Genomic DNA, 21,243 nt, shown 5'->3' with positions numbered 1-21,243 from the left:
TATAAGATATCCCAAACCAGCCACAAAAGTAAACTCCTGTTTCACCACGCTGCCTAAGAAGAAAACAAAGGCAGTTTCCTCAGGCATTCCAGTTCTTATATCACCACCAAAAACACTGGATTCAGAGATGAGTGGTTCTTTACAACCAGTCTCGTCAAATAAAAGGTTCCTCTGATCCCAAAGGACCAGCCACACGCCCAGGTCAATATATAACTTAGCTCTTACCCAAAAATCACGCTGATGACAATCTTTTAGTATCTAAAATCTAACGGTTTATTTATAAAAAGGAAGAAAGGTAAGAGTTAAAATTGGTTAAAGAAATCAGTTACATACAGTAATGGCAAAGTTCTCGGTTCAGGCTTGTAGCAGCGATGGAATAAACTGCTGGCTGAAGTCCAGTCTCTGGAGAACATCCACAGCTGGGATGGGTCAGTCAGTCCTTTGTTCAGAGCTTCAGTTTGTAGCAAAGTTCCTCCAGAGGTAAGAAGCAGGATTGAAGACAAAGTGGAGGTGTTTCCAGGGCCTTTTATAGCTTGTGCCATGTGGTGGGCATCCCATTGTTCTTACTGTGGAAAATGACCGCAACAAGATGGTGTTTGGAGTCACATGGGCAAGTCACATGTCCATGCCCAATTTCGCTCAGTCCTTTCAGGAAGCCTTTCCCTTCGCTCCAGACAGCACGTTTACATGACAGTTCACTCAGTGCAGACTGGCGTCTCGCATGGTCCATTGTCAACCAAGTGTCTCTTGATGAGCCACTTAATTTGAATAGCCCTCTGAGATGTGCTGGCTAGCTCCCTTGTGGGCGGTACCTCAGGAGCCAACATTTGAAATCCAGGTATAGAGCTGGATTTTACTTTTATCACTTTTATCACTTCAAATACAAACATGATCCATGCATACAGATAGCATAATCATAACCAGCAACTCATAACCTTTTCATAGACACCTCACTCGACAACCTTTGTACAAGATTTGCTGCAAATATATAACCGTGGGTGCAACAATGATTTATATGGTCATATTTTAATCCGAGAACCTCACAATCACGCACACTCACACACACCATGCATGCACGGCCATGCTCTTCAAAATGGCATTCCCCCATGTGGCCCAGCCTCGCACGCACCATCATGCCAGCCGGGGGGCGGGGGCCTGCTGTCCCCAGATATCCTGGAACGTCTGGTATTCTGGGAATGCGTCCGTGGCCACCCTCGCAAGAGCCAGACATGCGCTAACTCGGCTCGTTGCTGCACGGGCGGCAGCTAAGGAAGCCCCTCAAGCCCAAGCCCGCCTGCCCCCTTGTTGGGTCCAAGCGTGGGTGGCAGCCCAAGCAACAGTGTCCATGCTGCTACTTTTAGCCACGCGAGCTCAAGTCTGGCTGCCCGGGCTGCCCAGCCCAGCTGGCCCAGCCGCAGTGCAGCTGTACCCTTAACTTCCACAGCAGTTTTCACCCTTCGGGCTAGATTCACAAGGGGGATGTAGGCACCTAAGTCCAACATTCAGGCATCCCGTTCTTTCACTACACCACCGCTGAGCTGCCGCCTAACCCTCTAGTTGTCTGAGGCACTTACGTTTCTGTCAGTAAAGTCCCCATGGTGCCTACTATTCTGCTGGTGGGCAGGTGCGAAACCACCTGGCAGCTCAGTGCCCAGCTCACCTCTAAGCCCCAGCGGGATGCTCAAAGGAGGCTTCTCCCCCCCACAGACTGCCTTTGCCAGGGCGGGTCGTCTCAGGCAGTGTCAGAGCACAGCGACTGGATTGGGGCCCCCACAAACCACAGCTGTGGTGGCTGTAGCAGGGCATTCTGCGGTGGGTCTCTCAAGTTCTCCTGCTGAAGCTGTTCCACTTTATATAAACAATTCAATAGCCAGCGGGGTCCAAGACCAACTTTACAGCCCAGTGGTCAGGGCCCTCACCTGGGAGATAGGAGACCTGGCTTCAAGTCCCTGCTCAGAGTCAGACAAAGCTGGGATTTGAACTTGGGGCTCCCACTTCCCGGCTGAGTGCTCTAGTCAGTGGGGCATTAGGTATGGGGGCACCTCTATGATCTCCTTGGTTTGCCTTGATAAAGGACTAACCTGGTTTAGCAGAGGTAGACACCTCCCTCTGGCCTGGAGTTAGTTGAGGGGCAGGACTTCAGCCACTTCCCTCTCCTCAGCACTTCCTATTAGCTAGCTTCGGCAGCTCCCCCCTCAGCAAGCTGGCATCTGTGAATCCCTTTTAGGTACCTCACTGTCCCCCATGCATGGTATAGGGAGCCTGGGTGCCTGACTTGGGGTTGCAAATTCCACTAGGCGGGACTCCCTTGGGAGTCTAGCCCCCACTATACATCTAAAATTTATTCATAGAATCATAGAATATAAGGGTTGGAAGGGACCCCAGAAGGTCATCTAGTCCAACCCCCTGCTCGAAGCAAGACCAATCCCCAATTCATTGGGGCCAGATCTTGCAACGTCTGCCTCACACGCGTCACTCCACTGAAGTCCATGGTATGGCTTGTGTGAGTACGAGTTCCTGTAATGAAGGAGAGTTTGCAGGGTGAGGGCACACAGATACAGGCTCTGCATAACACCACCACATTGTGCTTACAGAGCACTTGTCAGCTCACAGCACTTTACAACTAAGGTAAAGTCTCATGAGCCATGTTTTATAAATGAGAAACTGAGGCACAGAGAGGCCATGCGGTTTTCTCACACGTCACTACCACGAACCATCATAACCATACCCAGTTCCAGTACATTACTCGCTCCCCAATAGGAGCCTCATTTGCTGTGGCACAAGGGAGCAGTTGCCCCACCCAGGACCTTGGTTCCCCTCTGACTTTTAGGCAGCTGCTATAAGCAGCAGATTTGGCCTGGTTTCCTCTCCAACAAGACAGAGGCAGCAGGGCCAAATTTGCAAGGTGCTGTGACCCTGTGCACCAGGTCGCAACGCCACTCACTCAGATTTGGCCTGGCAAATTTTTGGCCTCATGCTAGGGGGGCAAACCATGCCAAATGCGCTGCCCCAAGCCTATGACGATGGGGCCGGCAGATTGCCTCAAGCAGCCGCTGGCCAGCCAAATAGAAAGTAGCCACCACAGCCTGGGCCAATGCTGAGTGCAGAGAAAGCAGGGATGCCCCAGGTTGGCTATTGGTGAGCCACCCCTTATCCTGGCCCCCCTCTAGGATGGGACTAGCCCCTCACAAGCAGCCACAGCCTCAGCAGGCAGGCGAAAGCAGGGATTCGGTTGTAGCTTTGGCTCTCCACTAATTTTTTCTGACCCAACACTCCTGCTCCCCAGCAGTTATACAACACCCACCTGGAATCTGAACTTCCTAAGCAGTCAAACACACGCATTGGCTGCCAGTTTATAACAAATCCATACGCTACAGGATGCCAGCATGAAAGTCCTGCTCTATCTGCTCCAAAAACAACTATTTGTCCTCTGGCTAAAAGGAAAGATTATGCTCTGGTGGGGTTGTTTAGGGCTAAGATTGCTGCCAAAGACCTGAGCAGGTACTTTGCAGCCTCTTTTATAAGAGGCACCTGGGAAACCCAGGTGGGCCCTCTTGATTGCCGCAAGACTATAAAAATGAATCATGGGCCTATGCTCTGGGAAATTTTGGTAAGTAGCTAGGGAAAGCAGAGTGAGCGATCAGGGTACTCCTGAACAGGGAGTGCTCTATAGCTTGAGTGCATGCTATTAAAGAGACCTAGTGCGAAGAAGCTGTTAGCTCGTGTAGCAATAGATGACGTTTGTAGAAAACAAGGCTATGCTGAAATATAGCTTACCTGCTTGTACGGCTGGCACGAGCACTTATGCTCCCTTAGCTGCCAGTAACTAATTTAAAGTAAGGGTTTGGCTGGGTATTTTTAATGATTAGACACAAATCCGAAGTCCCCAAACAACAATTAAACAGCTAATTGTTTAGAACACCAGCCAACAGCAGCGTCCAGAAGAACGGTTAACATATCTGCTAGCAAACACTGCAGCAAAATACATTTTCCACCAGAAACCCTAATGAATAGAGGGGTTTTGTTGTGTTGGCTAAAGGTCACTCACCTGGGCTATTTTGGGCCAAGGGCGTGTGGGGGAGTGAGTGGAACAGGACGCAAAGAGACACTGACATCTTTCCTTCACCCAATCGTTTTGTGCCTCTTATTGTCTCATGCATTAGCACAAAGTGAAGCTGACTGAATATGAACGATGAAACAGATAAGGCTTACAATCTTCGGGCGTGCATTACAAGAAGTAACAAAAGAGGAGAAAGGATGAAAAATAAATCAGGTATTTTTCAGAATGCTTCCATTTTTAATAGTCTGAAGTATGATCAGTAACTCAAGTGTGGACAATTTTTGAAAATATATTATTTTCTCTCTACGTTATTCCTCTAGCTCTGTAGCTGTATTTTGGAAAAAACAAAACAACCCACACACCTTCCTGCTTTCATTTTCAGAGACCTGCCACCTCTTTTTACTGTCCTATGATGTTCGGTTCCATCCAGTGAAATAATAACCAGATAAACATTTAAAATTATTCTTTCTACTGCCTTTTTCTCAGCATCTCCTTATTCAAAAATATGTTTTCCATACACACTGAAAATGTTTAACTTACTGTATTTAAAAACAACCTTCCATACCTTCACTTTAATACACTTACATTGTCTTTTGTGAAATTAAGTCTCTGTGGTCATCCTGTGTTTAAAAAAGACTCCCCCCACTTACAACTTCTTCTTTCCTTTGAAGAATGTGACTCAGCCCTGTTCATGCTGGATGCAATTAGCACATCCGTGGAGTAGTGTTCACATATTTTTTCATCATATTACAAAATAAAAGTGATCTTTGTAGTGTAGCTTTTTATACTGTAGTAAAGAGGACAGAACTGTGTCTCAATTTAGGATTTAAAAGAGTGGAGGACGGGCCTGATCTGAAGACAACTGACTTCATTGGCCTTTGGATCAGGGCTTATTTGTCCACCGTATATTGCTTATACAAAGTTTCGATGTGCACCCTTACAATGGCAAGGATGCAAGGGTCACATCTGCCCTCCATTGAACAAACACAATACCCTTAACTAAATCTAAATTCCATTTAAAATCCCTAAACTGCTCTATAAAAACAGAAGTAAAGTAATTAGAATTACCATTCATTAAAAATCAAAATGTGTTGAATAGTCTTATTAACAAAATCTCAACAGCAAGGTCAGAATATTTTCAGCATAATGAATGGAGGGTGTGTACAGAATAAAAGGTATTTTTAGCAGCATGGGAGTCAGGCCGCACTGACTTATACCTCTTCCAAGCCCAGAGAAGGCACTGGGGATTGCACAGGGTAGGGATGAGGACAGATTTCAGTTCATTTTTAGTCTGTAGCAATGTCCATTGATTCTTGAAAGATGGGTTTCTCTGCTGTTTCTAATTATTGTCCAGAATATTGATGTGCACAAAAAGCATGGCTGATGGATACGGGTCCCCATTCTTGGTCAAAAGATGAATGTGGCGGTAGCCTGGAATGAGTAAATACACAGACACGAGCGTTCAGTTTCAAGTCCTGATGTGGTTGCTACTCTGAATGTTTTACATGCAACAACATGGGATTGGATGTAAAGACGTGAGAAAGCTGCTTATTTTTCATACGCAGGAGTAGGGGCATTTCTACTGCAATGCTAAAGAGTGACTGTCCCACATCACTTCCATTTCCTACGCCCGAGTCCTCTCCTTCCCTGATCTGTAACTTTGGGCCATATATAATAGGTACAATAGTGCACTGTGTTATGGTACAATACGGTGATATGGTATGGCTCCACAATTACACTTTACGCCGCTTCTACAGCTCTTTCCATCTGAGGATCTCAAAGCCCTCCACAAGCATTAGCTGTTCAGTGAATACATTAGGTTTAAGTGACTTGCCCAGCAGCTCACAGACAGTGGGAGAGCCAAGAATAGGAACCAGGAATCCTACTACTGCCACCCTGCCCTAATCACTGCTTCCCTATAGATGCTACTCCATAAACAATATACGCTGATTGTTTTTAAAGGTCCCTATTTATCCAACCCTAATTACAGTGGTTATTAAGTTGCTAGGAATACAATGGGCAGAGTTCACATTTGACCAGAAACTGGGTCTGATCCCACTACGCTTACAATAGATCACTCATGATCACAAGTGTTCAGACACTTGGTTTCGTATTGTGCCTGACCCTGACGGGACTGAACTGCCTTCTGAATTAACACCACTGCTTCCTGTAGTACCTGGCCTTTCGGAGGCAGGCCGAAACCATGCTGAAGTGAGACTGCTTTATTTCAGAGTATGCTCAAACCACATCCTGTTTCCTGCTGAATGAATGCGAGTGAATCCACTGTGCGTGTTTTCCTTTGTTACAGTGTATTACTCGGGTCTCCAACACAATGACACCATTCCGCAGCGGCCAATGTACTGGCTTATGCTGGGCCTTTAAGGGAAGTCTCTGGAGGCCACGTTACCCTAATCCTAACAAAGACTCAGGCAGTCACTGAACGAGCAAGTGGTCCCAGGGTAACAGCTGGTCGTGTGGGAAAATCCAGGCCGTTAGCCTCTCTAGGGCACCACTTGTTTTTAAAGGGCCGAGCCAGTGTGGCTTGCTCTGCTACAGACAAAGCTCCTTACCTTGTTTTAGACAAGTAAAGGGGATGGTGTACTGTCCAATGAAGTCATTTTTGGTTGATACATCGAAGTCTTCCACCACAAAACGGACCAGAGCAAGTTCGGGGACATCAATGTCAAATTCAAACTCTTCATCCCAGTTTGGGTTAAACCCTGAGCAAGGGAGCAGAAAAATAAAAACAGTCATGCCAAGTTGAAATAAAGATGGGCTGTCATGCTGGGAGATATGCTCCCGCTCAGCCACAAGCTAACACGGGGTGAAATTCTCTGGCCTGCATTATGCAGGAGGTCAGACCAGATGATCTGAAAGGTCTCTTTTGGCCTTAAAATTCATGCATGAAATCTCAGTCCCACAGAAATCAATGAGCGTTTTGCCACTGACCTCAGTGAGGCCCAGATTTCACCCTAGAAATCTATGAACTGATTGGAACAATGTGAACCACAAAATAATCTGACTGAAATAAGCGTTTTCACTCTACTGGGGCATTTCTGACCATACTTTGGCTCATGGGGTCCCCTCTTCTGCCACAAGACCCAGTGGCTCTCTTCTAGTTGTGGGGGATTTGCCTTCTCCTCTTGGTACTCTGCAGAAGCCCTTCCATGGTGAACTAACTTGGAGGCTGTAAATTCCCATTTAGGAATAACCAACATTGACTCCGGTTGAGTGTTGATGTCAAGTAGGTCACCAAGGTGAGCAGAGATCTGCAGGATCCAGTGCTGCACAAGTATTCTCTGAATTGACCCCAGGAATTCAACAGATAAATCTTAAGGGGAAAGAGAAAATCCCTCTTTCATCCGAAATTCCCTGCCTACCTGTTGTGAGTACATGGCACGGCTACCTGACCTAGCACAAACTGTGGTTCATAGTGTGTCTTTTTAGAAGCAGCAGGATACTTCTCCAATGATGTAGTGGGTGGTTCAGATGCAAATTGCAGCTGAAATCAGCAAAACAGTTGTCCCATATGGGGTTAAGTCTAAGACGAACAGGAACAAGTGCAACAGTTCAGGAGAACAGCCCTGAGTGCCAGGGAGAATTCAACAGGCCCAGCCCTGCAGTCTTGATTCAGGCAAAGCTCCAACTGACTGAGTAAGCAGTTCTGCCCGAGGTAGGATTAGGTCTCTGTCCAACTGGTTTATAGTTTTGATTCGGGATTTCTTTTCTGCATACGGACAATACCACTTTGTCAGTGATGAAACCGAGTGAGATCTGCTGCAGCTTTTCTTTATTAGACCCTTTTTAACAGAAAGAACTGCTGAAGTTTCATTCACCAGTTAGTCAAAGAAATAGCGCAGCTGGAAGGGATTATCGTCATCTCCCCTCTCCAGTGATAAAACAGCGTCAGCTTTTCACAGAGAGGAGCCCTACCATAAACACAGCTCTGGGCCCCCACCTACACCCTGAGAGTGGGCTGGTCACTAGCTGACCTGAGATCCAGGTCTGGAGTTCAAAACTGGCCCAGAGAGCTGGAACAAACCCCAGATCTGAACAGTGGATCTGGAGCCAAAGGTGGTACCTCTGGGGTTTCTCTCTATCTTCAAGGGATTGGACAATCTGGTTGTGAGGGACACAAGAGCCACCCCCTCTTTTGGATCACTGATCATTCCCAGCGTCAAACTCAAACCACACGTTACCCTTTGTTTGACTCAGGCCTCTGGTTCCATCCAGGAAATGCCAAAAAGAAGAATAGAGGCTGCTCTGGCCATATTGCAGCCTGAGCAAAAGCAGCAATGTCTGGGGATCTGGTAAGAGATCCCACAAGATCTCCAGCCCAGTCTGATCTGTTGTAAAGGTCTGGGTCAGCTGGAGATGAGGAAGTGTGGCCGAGTGCATAGGGACCTAGGCTGACAGTCAGAAGCTTCCTGCCCAGCTCTGATACTGACTCACTGTCTGACTTTAAGTAAATCACTGAGGCTACCTTGTGACTTGGACAACATATCTATGCTGTGGGATAAGAGGCAGTACGAACTCCCCTGCGCGCAATACTCAGATCAGCTACCCAGACCCAGGAGCAAGTAGATGGTGAATGGAGTGAGCTTTGGCTCCACCCATAAAGCGCTGACCAGCACAGCTGTGCTGGTGCAGGGGGTGTCAGAATTTGCTGCTGGTTTGGGTCAGCAGCACATGGCTGTACCCCCAAAGCTAGAGGGAAGCAGAGAGGGAATCATGCCTCAGCAGTGTGGTTGCCTCCTAGCAAGGTGCATAAGACAGGGCAGCGTTAACAATTAAGGTCTCATCTATGGCATTCGGTCCATTTAGATTTTGTGGGAAGGCAAGATAGTCAGCGACGGGCGGATGTGACAGCATTAGCCCCAGGACTATGCTTTTGTCACTAGGGGATTTGCACGTGCAAAGCAATAGCTCAGCATTGTACTCTATGGCCCCTACCTGGTAACAGCCTAATACTCAGAAATCCTGAGCATTCCCAGCTCCCATTGAATCTGTTCCCTGATTTGGGATTTGTTCCTGCAAGATGAGAATACCCCACTGACTTCAGTGGAAGCTGAGGGCACTCAGGCTCAGATCCGCAGAGGTGTTTAAGTGCTGATGGGGGTTAGGTGCCCAAATACCTTTGAGGATCTGGGCCTCAGGGCCATGCAGGACATAGCCCTTGATATAACTCGTATCAGGTTTCCAGCTCAAATAGTGACAATAACAAATGTGGAATTCCCATCCCATTTTGCAACATTCACTTAAAAGTCCCTGTTTCTGTAAACATTCCTGCCAGTCAGCTCCCCGAAGTCACCGGGAGCGGGGGGGGGGGGCACAGCAGCTCTGAAGATCCAGACCTTGTGATGGTATATGCACAGTGCAGAGTTTGGTGGGAAAGTTACTGACGTGGTTCTAAACTCACAGCCATGTGCCTGAAAGGAAACGGACAAGAACTTTTGCAGCGGGGCCATGTTTTACTAACTGAAATCTAAACCAGGAAGAAAGGAAAGGAGGAAAAGGGAAACACCGCTAGCCCTGGAGAAAATGTACACGGTGTTTATATGCACTTGGCTTTGATCCCACACAATAATGTAGTCTCTGTGTGTGTTGTGAGCGGCGTATTTCCCTGTCTCTGTGAGGAATGTGTGTGTTGATTTGACAGCTATTTACTGCCTGGATCAGTCTTGCAGGAAAGGAACCTAAGTTATTTCTTGCTCTAGGTATTGATATGGCCCTCCTCAGTGCAGTATCAGATAGCCTCACTGTTACTAATGATCCATCATCACAACAGCCCGTGAGGAAAGAAGTATTATCGTCTCCATTTTGCTGATGGGGAACTGCATGTAGGAGAGAATAAGTGACTTGCCCAAGGCTCTGAGGAAGTCTGTGGCAGAGCAGGAATTGAACCCAGCTCTCCAGGGTCACAGTCTGTAACCACAAGGCTTTTCATCCTTCCTCCTAGACGTCCATGATGTATGTGAATTTAGCACCAGTGAAAGGTGCCAGTTTGGCTTCCCTGGTGAATTAAGTCCTGTATTTATCCACAGGACAGATACGAAGCTTCCCCACCCTGTCCCATCAAAGAGTGTAAGCTCCGTGCTATGAGGAGGGTGGTTCAGTCCACACGGCCCATTGAATGGGTGACACCAGACTCGTGTACAGAGGGGACAGATCCCAGCAGACAAGTCCAGGGGCAAGGGAAACAGTGGCATAGCCAGTGCAGAAGCATATGACTGTGGCCTCTCATGAATCCTCTCTGGGCTTGAGAGCAGGCCACACAGTAGCTTCCTTGCAAAGGACAGGCTGATCCCGCCAGAGGAAATTTCTTTCCTTCTGAAAAGCTATTGAGGCCTGAGCCCAATGGAAACAAATCCATGAACTTATCCTGTATTTGCACCAGTGTTAATGAGCTCAGGATCTGGCCCACTGTCCATAACCAGGAGCTTAGGCATGGCAGCAGGCCCAGATCTGAGCCTGCTGTTCTGTACCATGAGCTGTTCTGGTTAGGGGAGGCCACGATTAGCTGCACTTTGGAGCATGTCATCACATGAAAGCATGTTAGAGTGTGAATTACATGACATTACTTGTGTACAGAGTGAAACCATGCCAGCAAGGTCTTGGGATGCTCTGATGGCGTGTGAAGCTAAGCTGTGATACAGAAATCCTTCTTACCGTTGTTTTCAATTACTTTGGTTTGTTTCTTGTCATTGTCCCGCTGGACCCCATGGATCTCGACTGTCACCCTTGCATCAACGATGGAGTTTTTGCTTTTGTTCACCTTGGGCAGCTGCTGGCCAGAGATGATCTGCAGAGGAAGCAGAGGGGACAGTAGCACACGTTCAGGATGAGACTTGATTTTCAGAACTGTCATCTCTTTTCTCTAGGCAATATCCTTTGGGAACACAGGGTCTGCCATAGCAAGTCAGACCACAGTTCTCTCAAAACTTGCATCCTGACTCCAGCACCTGATGCTTCGGGGAAAGGTGTGAAACGGCCACAGTATTCTTGGTCAACTGTGCAATGCTCCAATAGTCCTGGCAAGGGGCAGGGAGAAGGAATTCCTAATGGACCCCTGCTGATGAGCGGTTTATACCCTGAACTAATACTGAAGGATGTTTGCCAAATAAATGCTTGTAACCATAACAATAAATAATGACATATGAGCCTTGACTACCCTTGTTTTATCCTTTTCACACGTTTTATACTAAACCAAGAAGGTGAAGTCATGAAAAGAGAGTGCTTTCTGTGAACTGGGCTCTGCCACCCCAACGCATTATTATTATAATTTATTATTTGAATTGTGATCGTCTTAGCAGCTGCAGTCACAGATCAAGACCCCACTGTGCTAGGCACTGTTCAAACACAGAACAAGACAGCCCCTGCCCCAAAGACCTTATAGTACCATAGGCCCCAATCCTACCAAGATTTACATATCTTCTTCCCTTTATGAACACTGAATAATCCCAATGACTACTCTGTTCATCAAGTTAAGCATGTGCGTGAGTCTTTGCTGAACTGGGGCCTTACTTTCTGAGTAGTCCCTTTGGCTTTGAAAGGAATTCTCGCAGAGGCCCCAATTCAGACTGAAGTCAATGGGATTCATGTACATGATTAACAACTTTGATGACTAGCGCTGGATTTAAGCAGGAGTTTCAAACTTGGTGAATCGGGGCTGTGAAGGTACTGTTCAGTGTGGGTAGAGGTGGCAGAATTTAGATCTGTAGAAGCACACAAAGTTGGCGTTGCTGTTACAATTTTCCTACTCCAATTCTTACTTTAATCTGGAGTTTCTTCCGCATCCACCAGACTCCTTCTGTGATGGATTTTGGATTGAACTTGGATTGCTTGTCCCGAAGGAATTCTGGCTTTAAGACATACCCAGAAAACCCATTGTCCTGGAATCGACCCTGGTAGACATCCATTTCTGGGCCTGGCGTCTGGAAATTCAAGGCAACTGAAACAAAAAAATAAAATTCACCTTCCTGTAAGCCAGCACAAGTGGTTTTCTAGTGATTTTTCACACAATACAGCTACCTTCATGCATATAAAGATTTGCCTTCGTGATCTGCAGCACAATAGTGATAAACTTCGCTTCCTACAGCCCTTTTCACATGAGGATTTCACAGATTTTAAAGGGACCATCCTGACCATCTAGTCTGACCTCCTGCATAACACAGAATTTCACCCAGTGATTCCTAAACTGAGACTACACCGTCAGGTTGAAATGGAGTGTATCTTTTAGAAAGACATTCAATACTGGTTAAAAGACTTCCAGTGCTGAAGAACCCACCACATCCATAGGTAAGTTGTTTCAATGGCTAATTAACTCACTGAAAACTGTATTTTTCTTCCAGTCTGAATGCATCCAGCGTCAGTTTCCAGCCATCGGAGATTTTTAGGCCTTTGTCTGCTAGATAAAGAAGCTCTGTATTTTCAGAAATCTCCATGTAATTACTTAGACCCAGATCTTCAAAGGTATTTAGACACCTTTGGGGATCTGAGCCTTATAGACTGATCAAATCACCTCTCAACCTTCTCTTGGCTAGACTAAATAGACTGAACTTCTTTACTCTCTCACTATACGGCATGTTTTCCAGACCTTGAATGATTGTGGTAGCTCTTTTCCGAGCCCCTCTCCATGTTCTCAACACCTTTTCTGAAGTGTGTACACCCTATCCAGTAGTGGCCTCACAAGTGCCACACACAGAGGCAATACGACTCCTCTGCTTCGACTCGATATTCCTCTGCTTATACATCCGAGGATCGTCTTAACGCTCCTTGCCACCACATGGTAGTGGGAGCTCATGTTTAGCTGGTTTTCCACCATGACCACTAAGTCCTAAGTGCCCTACAAAAATTAAAGACAAAAATGATCCTCTCATTCACACCTCTATTTTTCCTCTGATAAATAAAACACAAATAAATTAATACAGATTTCAGAGAGAGCTGTGTGCACGCTCAGCACCTTTGAAATCTGCCCACTTACTCGGGTTCCCAAATATGGATGTAGGTGCCTAATTTTCAGCACCCATGTTGGTCTCAGTGAATTCTCCAAGGTCACAGTGGTATTTGGGAATAGAACCCAGAATGCCAGACCCTCAAGCACTTTTTCTAACCATTGGACCATCTTCCCCCCATGGGGGTGGGGAATGGGCAAAAATACTTTATTTCACGAGTAGCTTCATGGAGCCCTTGTTTTCACAATTTGTTTTTGAAACATTTGTATCTCCTCAAAGTTTCAGTGTTCCACGAATTTTAAAAGAGTGTTACTTTGTGTTAGATCTGCTACGTTTGGACCCAGGAACTCACCAGCTAAGGCACAGACAACGGGCTAAATAACCAGCTTGCTTATTCAGCTGCTGTTGCTGCTTACTCTGCCACACTATATTCCTCCACTACTATGGGTCTTGAACCATACTGGTGCACTCTAGTGCAGTGTTTCTCAACCTTTCTGATACCAGGGACTGGCTTGCTGCCTTCCTGAACTGTGTCAGGGAGATCTCAGGAACCGATGCCAGTCCAGGAACCGGTCATTGAGAAATACTGTTCTATCAGTTAGGCATGGAACATGCACAATTACATTACCTACATTAGGTTTCAGAGTAACAGCCGTGTTAGTCTGTATCCGCAAAAAGAAAAGGTAATAAGAACAGGAGGACTTGTGGCACCTTAGAGACTAACCAATTCATTTGAGCATAAGCTTTCGTGAGCTACAGTACAGCTGTTGCTCACAAAAGCTTATGCTCAAATAAATTTGTTAGTCTCTAAGGTGCCACAAGTCCTCCTGTTCTTATTACCTACATTACGCTTTGAATACAGGAAGCAGCTACAGGAAATGAGGAAGTATGGAGCTTCAGAGTGACAGCACAACACTGGGACTCAGGGGATCTACATTCATTCCTAGCTAGCTACAGGTTTTCCGTCTGACCTTGGGCGCGTATCTTCTGACTCTCAGTTCTCCATTTGTTAAACACGATACCAAGAGTTCACTATCTCACAGAAAACAAACAACTCACGACAGATATGAATCATGGTTGTTTAATGCATTGCTAGAATGTGCTCAGATACTGCAGCGATAAGCACAGTATAAGAACCTGCATAGCACAGCATAGCGTAGTATACTAGAGCAGAGGTGGGCAAACTACGGCCCGCAGGCCACATCCAGGCCGGCCCCTGAGCTCCTGTCTCGGGAGGCTCGCCCCCAGCCCCTCCCACATAGTTACGCCGCCGCACGGGCAATGGGGCTGCGAGCTCCTGCCATTCTGAGCGGCATGGTAAGGGGATGGCAGCGGCGCGAGGGGCAGTGGGGGGTTGGGTAGGGAGTCCCGGGGGGCAGTCGGGGGGCAGTCAGGGGACATGGAGTGGTTAGGGTGGGGGGTCCTGGGGGGCAGTCAGGGGACAGGGGGCAGGGGGCGGTTGGATGGGGCGGAGGTTCTGGGGCAGTCAGGGGTCGGGGATCAGGGGGGGTTGGATAGGGCATGGGAGTCCCAGGGGGCCTGTCAGGGGGCAGAGGTGTGGATAGGTCGGGGAAGTCAGGGGACAGGGAGCAGGCAGGGTTGGATAGGGGGTGGGATCCCGGGGGGGGCGGTTTGGGGCGGGAGGTCCTCTCTTCAGGGACTGAGGCCACACACAGGTCAATCAAATACTAACAACATTTAGGTCCCTGTTGATCTGGTTCCGATTTTCAACCTGGTAGCTTTCAATTGCACTTACTGATCTGACAGCCAACGTTCCACAAGTCAACTGGGTTATAGTTGGAAGAATCTGTCCTCCAGCCAGCAGGATAGACCCGGCTCAAATGCTTGATGTTATGATGAATAAAACTGGTTCCTAGAGAAACAGATACAAACACCCTTTTGAGTGATTTGTGCTATTTCTATTCCTTTTTAATGATATGCAGCCCCTTTACCTGCCTACTTAGCCTGTCTTTTAACTTTGCATAGAACTCTTCTGTGACATACCAGGGTACAATCCAGACTAATGAGCAGCTGCGTCACCCCACCCTGTAACCTGGGGTGCCCTTTACAATGCCTCGCTGCTGTAGCCTCCAACCTAGACTGCTCAGAAACAGCCTCCAGCATGTAAGTCACGCCCAGTTACATCTGTGTGTGCGCTGCAGCCAACCAAACAATGGCTCTTACCAGCCTGATTATATTGCAGGGTGACCCCAACACCCCCCCACCATCCTGGATTTCCCCCCAAAAATGTATGTCCTGTACGGCCCAGCCCTCGCCTGGACAGTACAAATATTCTGAGTCCATTATTCCTTTAAGGGAATAATATGCACACAACTTGTTACCCCACAAGGAGTTACCCAGACACTTCAACTTGAACACACTGGATTAGATAAAACAATAAAACAAGTTTATTAATGATAAGGAGATAGATTTTAAGTGAGTCCAAGTAATGAGGCACACAAGCCAGAAATGGCTACCAGAAAAATAAAGAGAAAACACTTCCTGGTGCCAAACTTAACGTATTCTGTTAGATTCAAAGCAGAGTTTTCTCACCACATGTTTTAGCAGCAGTCTTACCGACCAAACTCTTCAGGTCAGGACCCCTCCCCCAGAGTCCCATGGTGGCTTCCTTTATCTCTTCAGGTGCAGTGAATGGGATGGGTAGGGAGAGAAAGAAAGGAGTGCCTTGGGGTGTTTGTCCCTCCTTTTTATAATTTCTTGAAAAACATTGCCAGCTGAGACCCAGGAAACACAGAGCCTATGTGGAAGGATATTCCCTGCTGGGTTTTTTCACCTGTTTGAACTTCCTTTGCTGTCCCTCCCTGCTTGATGACTCAGCTTACTGCTAAAATACATATTAAGGCAAGCACATATTCCTTTGTTTAGGACTGACCTGACTTCTGCATGGGCAGGGCTGTGGGCTTTGGAACGTGTGTTAATAACATCATAGAGGGAAATCTTATCACTTCTCAATGTTGCCACACATACTTTACCAGGGCAATACTGACCAGCAAATTATGAGTTTTTAAATGATTCCTCATGCGGCACACCTTGTACAAACGTTATTACAATGGTGTATAGAGTGTGAACACATGAGTATATTCTGTCACCACTTCTTTCCCTTTATCAGACACACTGTCACAAAATCACTTCCACTGCTTCTTTCGGCGACATACCCAGCCAAAGAGACCAAACCTTTTAGGTGCCTCCTCATCCACGTTTGATCACTAATCTGGTGGTGATCACTCCAAAGTGGACTCTCATTTACTAAGTAAATTGAACCCTCACCCAAACCTGCAGTCACTTTGCATACAGTTCCCATCCTGAGCCACCATTGCTGGGAACTAGAGCAGAGCAAGTATTCGAATTTTTCAATGAAGTGGTTCTGCCTTGTGAATACTAAAGCAGATGAATATTCTGGCAGGAATGCTGACCGAAATAGTTAATGTGACAGGGATAATGCAGAACATTCACAAAAAGCAGAATTCAAAGAGCAACTATTCACACAAGAAACTTGATTCTGAGAGCTAAACTCATCCAATCAGGCAACAGAAACAGCCCCTGTGACCTATGTGTCCATTCAAAACTGCTTGAACAGCATATGCCATAACGACACCATTTCTGCTCCCACATTAATATGAAGGGATATTAATGGAGCAGGAAGTTCTACAGTTCAGTGCAAGAAGATATTATAATAAATCTCTGGCCACCTCGAAGCTTCTTGGGTGTTACTGCGTTGTACACAATGACCACTATGCTGTATGCTCAGTATTTCACAGTGACAAAGGGATAGAACCAAGAGTCTCCTACTCTAAAGGAACAGGCTCTTTCTGCTTCAGCCTAAATGGGACTCTCTATTGGGTGCATGCAGTATAGGGCCTATGAAACCCATCTGTGAGACATAGCTGAAATAATTCTGTCCAGCAAACTGCAGTGGGGTACATACATTACACACACACACAAAATTCACCACATTACAATATCTGTTCATGATTTTTACTACCATGCTTAAAGCATGTAAAATGCTGCTCTGGCTGAAATACCCTTAAGGTACCAGTTGTGGATTACAAAAGAGATCCAGGAGACAGCACTGAACGCAGCACAAATACTTAATGGTGGGGTAGGGAGGGAAGTTGCCATTTATACATAGAGAGACAATGCAAAGTTGTTTTTAGATTCTAAGGTGCTACCAATCATGTAGGAGAGGACTCTCTTCTTCTGGACATCTTGCCTTTAAAAGTGAATCTTCGCATGGAAAGACTAGAGAAGGAAGTGAGCACCGAATGTGTGGGTTCACGGACAAGGGGACTAGCAAAGCCTGTTGACAAGGCCGGAGGCACGTACCAGACTCCTGCGCCAGTTTCTGGGCTTTGCTCTCGGTGAAGGACGACATCTCATAGAAGGCAAGGGGACAGGTGGCGCTGTCGAAGCCCTGGAAGTGGACGCTCTTGCAGTAGATGATGATGTCCGATAACTCCTTGGCCAGCTTTAATTTGGTGCTCTGGAGACAAGAAAGCAATAGGTTTGGCCTTCCCTCCACAAACCCCCTCACAACTGTGCAGAGTATGCACTCTAGTGATCACCGGGGAAGGACACCAGGGCCTCATTCCTGTCTCCTTCACAGAGGGATCCCCCAGTTTTTAGCACCCAGAACCTTTCGTGCAACTGGGCTGTACCCAGCTTCCCCTCCTTTCCCAGAACAGGTTGCTTTCAACGCTGACCACATGAACAGGCGGATTCCTGGTTGCACATTTGGTCTAGGCAAACCCTATCCTGGTTAAGAAAAGACTTGGGATGGCTGTGGGATTGGTGTTTGCATGCTGTTACCCAGCTCACCCTTCTGGCTCACAGGCCGCTAGTGGCAGGAGGTCTGGGAAAGATCTGGGCTGTGTGTGTGAGCTCTAACTGGGTTTCATGCAGCAGCTGCTTTGTCGGCCAAGTCCCATTGTTGCTCAGTGTCACAGCATGATGGACCCCCACATTATGCAGGTGGAAAGCTCTGCGCAAGGCTTTCTGCAGCGCAGGACCAAAAATGTTTTGTTTGCACTCTCAGCCACAGCCCTCGACTCCAGCATTCAGACTTTTCAGTTGAATCTCAGAAATTGATTGTCTCAGAGCCAGCTGTGCAAACCGGAAGATCTACCCTGGCTGGGAATAAGGGAACAGAGAGGGCAGGATTCCCGGCTCCACAAAGCTTGGAGCTCTTCATTCTGGGATAGACGGGTTCTGATTTTGTCATGTGATGCTTTGGCCCCTGTTGCTGCCACAGCCACCTTAATTACTTCAGGGATTTAACAGGAGCAAGCAGCTCCGGTGAGGGAAGGAAGCAGGAAAGAAAAATAACCAACGTCCAAGGAAACACCTGCTTGATTCCAGACTAGACATGAAATATAAACCTCTGGAAACTAGGGAAAACACATGATGGACCAGATCCACAGCGGGTGTTCATCTTCAGTGGAGCTACACTGTTATACACCCATAGTGAATCTGGCCCATAGTGCATAGGGACATTCACACACACCCGGAGGCTGGGAAACATCAGTGGTCTAAGATAAAGGGCCAAATTCTGCACGTGGATGCTTCAGTGAGTTAAGCGCATGTGTCTAAGGGCAGAGCTTTCAAAAGGTATGTTTGAGTCTAGGGAAGGACCAAGATTCTTATAGTTTGGCCCTGCCTCGCCTGAACAGATCAGACCATGCCCCTTGGTGTAAATCAGCAGAGCTCCATTGGAGCGACACTAATTCATACCAGTTGAGGACCTGGTCACGTATTAGAAAGTGGGTTCGTTGGACCTACACTACGTTCAAAGCCCCATGTAGAAGGGTCGACTTTTCATAGCCCTATGAATGGTGCAATGGGATAAAGCGCTAATGTAATTTATTCACCTTAATTTGGGTTATTGCTGATTATGCACTATATGTATTTTATGTCTTTTTAAAACAAACTTTGTATTGTGGATCATCTAAGCACTATACCCAGATGTACAGACACTCTTTTCTCAACCTGTGTATTACATAATTTTAACATCAGCTTTAATAAAATGTCGAGGCCTTCTGCAGGCTGGACAGCCAGGATCTAGCTTATGCCCTTTCCCTCTCCACATAATTCTTCCCATTCAGTGATCTGGTCAGAGCTTTGACTTACTGTCCTCTTTTGCTCTACCTCCTTCTTCACAGACTCATCTTCCATTTCGGCTGCTTCATCCTCATCAGAGACATCTTCAGCCTCTGTGCTACTGTTCCCGTTCATCCCTATGGTGTCCTCCAGGCTGTTCAACTTCTTTCCCTTCACAAGGATCTTCCCCTTTAATTGCTGCAAAAGGAGTTGTGAAAAACGGGTGTAAGTCAGAGCAGAATCTGGCCTGATCTGTAATAAATCAGAAGGATGCTTGGCAGGACCAAGGCCCATTTGAGCTTCACCAGTCACCGGTTATTAGCCAAAGGAATCCAGTTAATGGACAAAGCCATCAGCCCACCAAGGCTGTACCCTACTCCCTGCAGTGGCCAATGCCTGAGATTTCAAAGAATGGCAACCACCTCCCAGCCCACCTGCAAAAACCGATGATAAGAAACAGCTCCTGTCTGAGTGCCCCAGGTAATCAGCACGCTCTCTGAAACATGTAGTGAGATCCACCTTAAATTACTATACATAACTACGAGTCCTATCAAAGGCTACAAAATTATCCAACTCTTTTTAAATATCTAACATCGCCCAATGGCCACAGAACAAGACTGAGAGTTAGGACAGACGGGATGTATTCCTGGCTCTGTTACTGCCTCGCTGAATGACCTTATGCAAGTCACTTAAGCTCCTTCAGCCTCTGTTTCCTCATCTGTAAAATGTGGATAGGGAAACTTACACCATTTTGTAAACTGCTTGAGAGCCATGGTTGAAAACTGCTATATGCCAGTAAGTGACAGCATGTATTTGACCAAAGGATTCCACATGATCACTATACACTGGTCAGTATCTTGGACAATGTTCAGGGCCCGCTTTGAAGATATTCTGTGCTCAAACTCAAGGAGAGCTCTGGGCTTTTAGCACATCTCAGAGACATACTCTTTATAAGCAAAACAAAAAGATTAGGTGCCAGATCCCCCACTGGAACAGATCAGCATCCTCCAATACAGCAATGCCAATTTGCACCAGCTGAGGAGCTGGACCAAGACATTCAATTTTTGTATTATATGGCTTATCACAATCCATGAGAAGGTCCCGGGTGACTTGACCATGGTCTACAAGTACCAATACGGGGGAAAGATTTCTGATAGTAGAGGGCGCTTTAGGGTCGGAAGTTGAAGCTAGATATATTTAGATGAGAAACAAGTGGCTAACATTTAACAGTGAGGGTAATGAACCATTGGAACTATTTACTTAGGGATGTGGTGGAATCTCCATCACTTGCTGTCTTAAAACCAAGACTGGACATCTTTTTACAAGTTCTCTTATGGCTCAAACAGAAGTTATGGGCCTGATGCAGGGATCGCTGTGTGCCACTCTCTGGCCTGTGTTATGCTGGAGGGCAGGTTAGATGACTGCGGCTTGTTACTTTTTTACTCCAGTGGGCTGGGATTTTCAAAATCACTTAGCACCGGCCCACCTCTGCTTCCAGCGAACACGGTCGGAGATGTAGCATTGACTCCAGCCTGGGTGCTTAAGACAGTGCTGAGTGTTAGAAAAATCCTACCCATAGTGCACAGCACTGTCCTTATCTTCCCAAGGAAAGATGGAATCTGCAAATTAACCACTCTACTTGCTTTGCTTTGGTATGACATGCACTCCCGCACTCTTTTACATCCTGCCAAGCACCCACAATCTTTAATGTATTTATTCTCTCAACACCCTCTGAGGCAGGGCAGTGCTCGTATCCCCATTTTACAGCGGGGGAACTAAGGGGCTACGTGTCTTGCCCGTGGTCACACGGGATGATTGTGGTGGAGGAAAGAATTGAACTTGGGTCTCCCAAAGCCTCAGCTAATGCCCTAACCACTGAACAATCCTTCCTCTATATTTCTGAGTGCTGTAATGGGAGAGGCAACAGTCATGCTGTTCTTAAATGACAGGGCTGTAGTAAACCAGGGAGATTTTAAAGCAATCAAGCAGTTTTCAAAGAATATTATACTCTCTTTGTGGGTGACAGCACATTGTAATGAGTCTCAGCAGAGACCAGCCTGACACATCATGCAGTCAAGTTGCAGTAGATTTTGCTGGCCTCACCACAAAGTCTGG

The 21,243-nt window shown here is 46.7% G+C and overlaps 1 protein-coding gene across 2 annotated transcripts in view; it reads right to left on the bottom strand.

The window, feature by feature from the left end:
- Window positions 1-249: 249 nt before the first annotated feature.
- PLCD1 (phospholipase C delta 1) overlaps window positions 250-21,243 on the bottom strand; it is a 94,696-nt gene continuing 73,702 nt past the window's right edge. For both annotated transcript variants that reach the window (XM_048837472.2, XM_048837471.2), the window contains exons 9-15: window positions 19,159-19,326; window positions 17,359-17,515; window positions 14,771-14,887; window positions 11,833-12,011; window positions 10,730-10,862; window positions 6,631-6,780; window positions 250-5,491 (exon numbers count right to left, since the gene is read on the bottom strand). In XM_048837472.2, coding sequence (XP_048693429.1) covers window positions 5,400-5,491; window positions 6,631-6,780; window positions 10,730-10,862; window positions 11,833-12,011; window positions 14,771-14,887; window positions 17,359-17,515; window positions 19,159-19,326 — 996 coding nt within the window. In that variant the 3' untranslated portion in view covers window positions 250-5,399. The remainder of the gene's footprint in view (window positions 5,492-6,630; window positions 6,781-10,729; window positions 10,863-11,832; window positions 12,012-14,770; window positions 14,888-17,358; window positions 17,516-19,158; window positions 19,327-21,243) is intronic.

Source organism: Caretta caretta, chromosome 2 (genome assembly GCF_965140235.1).
Source record: "Caretta caretta isolate rCarCar2 chromosome 2, rCarCar1.hap1, whole genome shotgun sequence".
Lineage (NCBI taxonomy): Eukaryota > Metazoa > Chordata > Testudines > Cheloniidae > Caretta > Caretta caretta.
Note: the sequence above shows the minus strand (reverse complement) of the source record. Positions and strands in the feature narration are given on the sequence as shown.